The sequence below is a fragment of the Apis dorsata genome, unplaced genomic scaffold (assembly GCF_000469605.1).
Source record: "Apis dorsata unplaced genomic scaffold, Apis dorsata 1.3 scaffold_650, whole genome shotgun sequence".
Classification (NCBI taxonomy): domain Eukaryota; kingdom Metazoa; phylum Arthropoda; class Insecta; order Hymenoptera; family Apidae; genus Apis; species Apis dorsata.
In genome coordinates, this window is record NW_006263841.1 from 1 (window position 1) to 2,538 (window position 2,538).

The following is a 2,538-nucleotide window of genomic DNA, read 5'->3' on the forward strand; positions in this document are numbered from 1 at the left end:
TATATATATATATATATATATATAATATAAATGTAAATGTACATATATTATTCTAAAATGTAAAATGAAATGATTTTTTCATATTTTATATTTTTTATCCTTTTTAAAATAATTTTTAATTTATTTTTCATTTAATATTTATTCATATATTAAAAAAATAATAATAAAAATTTTCAAACAAATGTATACTATAATTTTCAATAAAAAAAATAATATAAAATCTAACCTATCCAAATTTGGATCCGCATCATTTAGAAAGACTCGAGTAAGTTTTTTACAATGTGCTCGCTCAAGATGTTGTGATACTGCGGGACTATAAGGCCGCCATCGTCCATGACGATTTTCCCATTCCCACACAACAACAGCGTGACCGTGTTCTTGTGCTTGACCGTTCATTTTCTTATATAAAAATTTCACACATATGTAACACACACTTGAGTAACGAACATTTTTAATGTGGAAATATTTTTATCTGATGTTCACTTTAATTTATCTTATTGCACATAATACATATTAATACACACTTTCACATAAATGCATATAAATAAATATATGTTATACTTCATTTATATATTTGCAAATAAACATTAATGTTTTTATTTTGTTTTCTTTCAATTAACACTAAAATCAAAATGATAACACATAATATTGAATTTTAAAAATGAATGGCGAAAAGAAACATAAAAATTAACGTTATTCCGAATCGTTTTATTTGCAATGAAATACAACGCGAACAAATTCGTCTGAAGTACTACTTATATACATACAATTCTTAACATCGAGCAATCGAAATATCGACAATCGACTTCAAACAATCGTATTTAAAAATTCTCATTAGTTAATTCTCATAGTTAAGTTTACGTAGTTAACATTAAAGGAATAAATTAAAAATATTTTGAATTATATTTCAATATTATCTCTAATTAAATTTAGCATAACAGAAAAATAATAGTTTTATTATTTAATATATATTTCAATTATAATATAACTATATTTTTTTTTATCTCATTATTTAATGATATTTTATTACTGATCTAATATTTTACTTATTTGCTCTCTCTCTCTCTCTCTCTCTCTCTCTCTCTCTCTCTCTCTCTCTCTCTCTCTCTCTCTCTCTCTCTCTCTCTCTCTCTCTCTCTCTCTCTCTCTCTCTCTCTCTCTCTCTCTCTCTCTCTCTCTCTCTCTCTCTCTCTCTCTCTCTCTCTCTCTCTCTCTCTCTCTCTCTCTCTCTCTCTCTCTCTCTCTCTCTCTCTCTCTCTCTCTCTCTCTCTCTCTCTCTCTCTCTCTCTCTCTCTCTCTCTCTCTCTCTCTCTCTCTCTCTCTCTCTCTCTCTCTCTCTCTCTCTCTCTCTCTCTCTCTCTCTCTCTCTCTCTCTCTCTCTCTCTCTCTCTCTCTCTCTCTCTCTCTCTCTCTCTCTCTCTCTCTCTCTCTCTCTCTCTCTCTCTCTCTCTCTCTCCGTCTCCCTCCCTCTCCCTCTCTTTATATATATATATATATATATATACACACTGTGTGTGTGTGTGTGTGTGTGTGTGTGTGTGTCTTTCTCTTTTTCTTCATTCTCTTTCTCTCATCATGATACAATTTCTATAAATTTAATTATATTTATTACTAACATTCATATAACCTTCATAAAAATCTACATATATCTATGTTTACGATGCCAAACGAGTAGTGTTTGGTCAAAGTACTGAGTAAAACAATTTTATGATTTGTAAAATAAAAAAAGATTTGATTTTATCAATATATTTCAAAAATAATAATTACGATTAAAAACAATAAATGAATGATATTTTTTTGTGTTATTATTGTACAGATATCGTTCAAAGTATAGTCAAATTATTTATATAAACTGAATTTATTATTTAGTAATTTTAAGTAAACTATGAAAATATTTAAAATTTAATTATTTTTCGTTGAAATATTAATTATTTAAAAAAATATGTGTATTTATTAATGAATATATTTGTTCATGAAATTAATGCATAGGTTAGTTTTCGCAGTTTTTCAAGAAAATTTCAGATTTCAACGAACATTCCGAAAATATGGATGTAGAAAAAGTCGCTGTATTTGCCAGTATAGGATTTGCAATAGCTATTGCAATATTTGTTTTATGGGGTCCATCTCCTAAACCTAGAAAAAAAGGTATAGTGAAAAATATATTTTCAATTCTTATGGATTTTCAATTCTTATTTAAAAGATATATTTTACTATATTTTATATGTTTTTTCAGGAAAAGTCATTGGAATCAATAATTTAGGATATACTTGTTTTTTAAATTCTCTTTTACAAGCTTTAGCTGCATGTCCAATATTTATTGGATGGTTAAAGAAACAGTATGATAAAAATGGAAAAGTTAATTTCATTTCAACTCTACTGTCCGTTTTTGAAAGTATGCAATTATTTTCAATAACATATTATTTATTTTATAAATTTTTTATTATTTTTATTATTTTATGAATTTAAAAAAAAATTAAAAATATAAATATATAAAAATATATATAAAAATATAAATATGATAATTATAAATATAAATAT

General features: G+C 26.1%; 1 protein-coding gene across 2 annotated transcripts in view; it reads left to right on the forward strand.

The window, feature by feature from the left end:
• The first annotated feature begins 1,562 nt into the window (after nucleotides 1-1,562).
• Nucleotides 1,563-2,538, forward strand: part of LOC102677860 (ubiquitin carboxyl-terminal hydrolase 30 homolog) — a 3,365-nt gene continuing 2,389 nt past the window's right edge. Inside the window, exons 1-3 of one of the 2 annotated variants that reach the window (XM_006621906.2) lie at nucleotides 1,563-1,694; nucleotides 1,990-2,145; nucleotides 2,234-2,392. In XM_006621906.2, coding sequence (XP_006621969.1) covers nucleotides 2,046-2,145; nucleotides 2,234-2,392 — 259 coding nt within the window. In that variant the 5' untranslated portion in view covers nucleotides 1,563-1,694; nucleotides 1,990-2,045. Of the gene's footprint in view, nucleotides 1,829-1,989; nucleotides 2,146-2,233; nucleotides 2,393-2,538 lie in introns of both variants that reach the window. The other variant, XM_006621907.2, reaches the window with a different exon arrangement.